This window comes from Limulus polyphemus, unplaced genomic scaffold (assembly GCF_000517525.1).
Source record: "Limulus polyphemus unplaced genomic scaffold, Limulus_polyphemus-2.1.2 Scaffold6962, whole genome shotgun sequence".
Taxonomy (NCBI): Eukaryota; Metazoa; Arthropoda; class Merostomata; order Xiphosura; family Limulidae; genus Limulus; species Limulus polyphemus.
The window spans coordinates 23939-25881 of record NW_013672572.1 but is presented as its reverse complement, the minus strand read 5'-3'; the positions used below and the strand labels follow the sequence as shown (position 1 = coordinate 25881).

At 34.4% G+C, this 1943-nt stretch overlaps 1 protein-coding gene across 2 annotated transcripts in view; it reads right to left on the bottom strand.

The window, feature by feature from the left end:
• Positions 1 to 1943, bottom strand: part of LOC106474220 (serine proteinase stubble-like) — an 11533-nt gene that overhangs the window by 2202 nt on the left and 7388 nt on the right. For both annotated transcript variants that reach the window (XM_013934912.2, XM_013934911.2), the window contains exon 6: positions 385 to 545. In XM_013934912.2, coding sequence (XP_013790366.1) covers positions 385 to 545 — 161 coding nt within the window. The remainder of the gene's footprint in view (positions 1 to 384; positions 546 to 1943) is intronic.

Genomic DNA, 1943 nt, shown 5'->3' with positions numbered 1-1943 from the left:
CTTACTAAGATACTTACTATCACTTGAAATTTCCTGGCGTTACTACATTTACTAAGATACCTACTATCACCTGAAATTTCCTGGCGTTACTACATTTACTAAGACACCTACTATCACTTGAAATTTCCTGACGTTACTACACTTACTATGATACTTACTATCACTTGAAATTTCCTGGCGTTACTACATTTACTAAGATACCTACTATCACTTGAAATTTCCTGGCGTTACTACACTTACTATGATACTTACTATCACTTGAAATTTCCTGGCGTTACTACATTTAATAAGATACCCATTATAAGTCGAATTTCTTTGGAGTTACTACGGTACCCAGTATCAATTGAATTTCGATGACGTTACTACAATTACTACGATACTCACCTTGCAGGAATCCTTGTCCTTTTCTCCACCAGCGCAAATAAAACTATCATACAACTGGTAGAACTTGCCTAACCGTGTCTTCCTGAGAAGCTCCTGACACCTGTCGTTGCTAATCACAGGCAGAAGGATTTCTTTAAGGACGTTGGAGTAGGAGCCATTTGCTAAACATCAACAAAGAGAAAAAAAATATTAATTTTCTGTAGAGTCACTGGAAAATAAAGTGGTTTCTCACATTGATATATATTTGTAGACATTACTATATAAATTATTTTAATTAGTCTAATCAATTAATAATCTTTTAGCTAGTACATGTATCAACAAAAAACACAGAGTAAAGGTGAGGATAATAGGTCATGTTGAGGAAACGTCCACGAGCACAGAGTTTAAGTTACGAGACATCACGTGCAGAGAAGACTATTGATTAACACCGAAACTGTGATATGATGAAGACAAATATTTGAATGCTTAATATTTGTTTTTGTTCTCGTTATTGGTGAACAACGGAAAAGCCAGTAACGAAATGTAACGTCGTGGGTATAAATATTTGAAGGTTTGATAATTCAAATTTGAGACACACTCGTGACGTTGAAATGAAATACTTTTATTTGTAGTCTTTATCACTACCAGACGGACATGCCTATTATTAGTTTAATGTATTTTTTATAGGCTCAGAAAGTGTTAGGCTTAAGTTCTAGTTTTAGTTGGAGTTTGCTTTAATGTATTTTAAAGGCTCAGAAAGTGTTAGGCTTAAGTTTTAGTTGGAGTTTGGTTTAATGTATTTTACACGCTCAGAAAGTGTTAGATTTAAGTTTTCGTTTTAGTTGGAGTTTGGTTTAATGTATCTTATAGGCTCAGAAAGTGTTAGGTTTAAGTTTTCGTTTTAGTTGGGGTGTGGTTTAATGTATCTTATAGGCTCAAAAAGTGTTAGGTTTAAGTTTTAGTTGAGATTAATTTAGTATATTTAAGCCCAACCCTAACTAAAAGTAAAACTTAAGCCTAACACTTTCTGAGCTGCAATAGGCTTTAGTTATATCAAACAACAATAATATTTATTTGTTTCTTTCGTTCTTTTAGAGAAAAGCTATAATAGGCTATCTGATGTGTTCGCCGCGGGGAATCGAAACCCGGATTTTTAGCGTTTTAAGTCCATAAACTTACCGCTGTCCCACCGATGGGACAACAATTGTATAAATTAATGGACTCTTAAGCCTTATCAGACTTTTGCTCATATAATGTTTTAGGACATCTTTCTGTTGTTATATATATATATATATATGTCTATTGTTACGTCTCCGTTCGTTAGTTAATTTTCCGTAAATTAGTTCCGACGAAACTTTAGCGACGCAAGTCCTTTCTTAAATAAACCTGGTTTATTCTTTCCGAATACAACTTTACGATACACTTAATTTCAACAGTCACTCTATAACAAACGCTATAACTCACGTCTCACGTGGCCAACAATATTCTGTCCGCATACATTCAATTACTCATTCCCTCCCCGTCGCTTCGTGGCCGGTCTTATATATACAAGACTACACTATATCTAGAAGGATCACGAG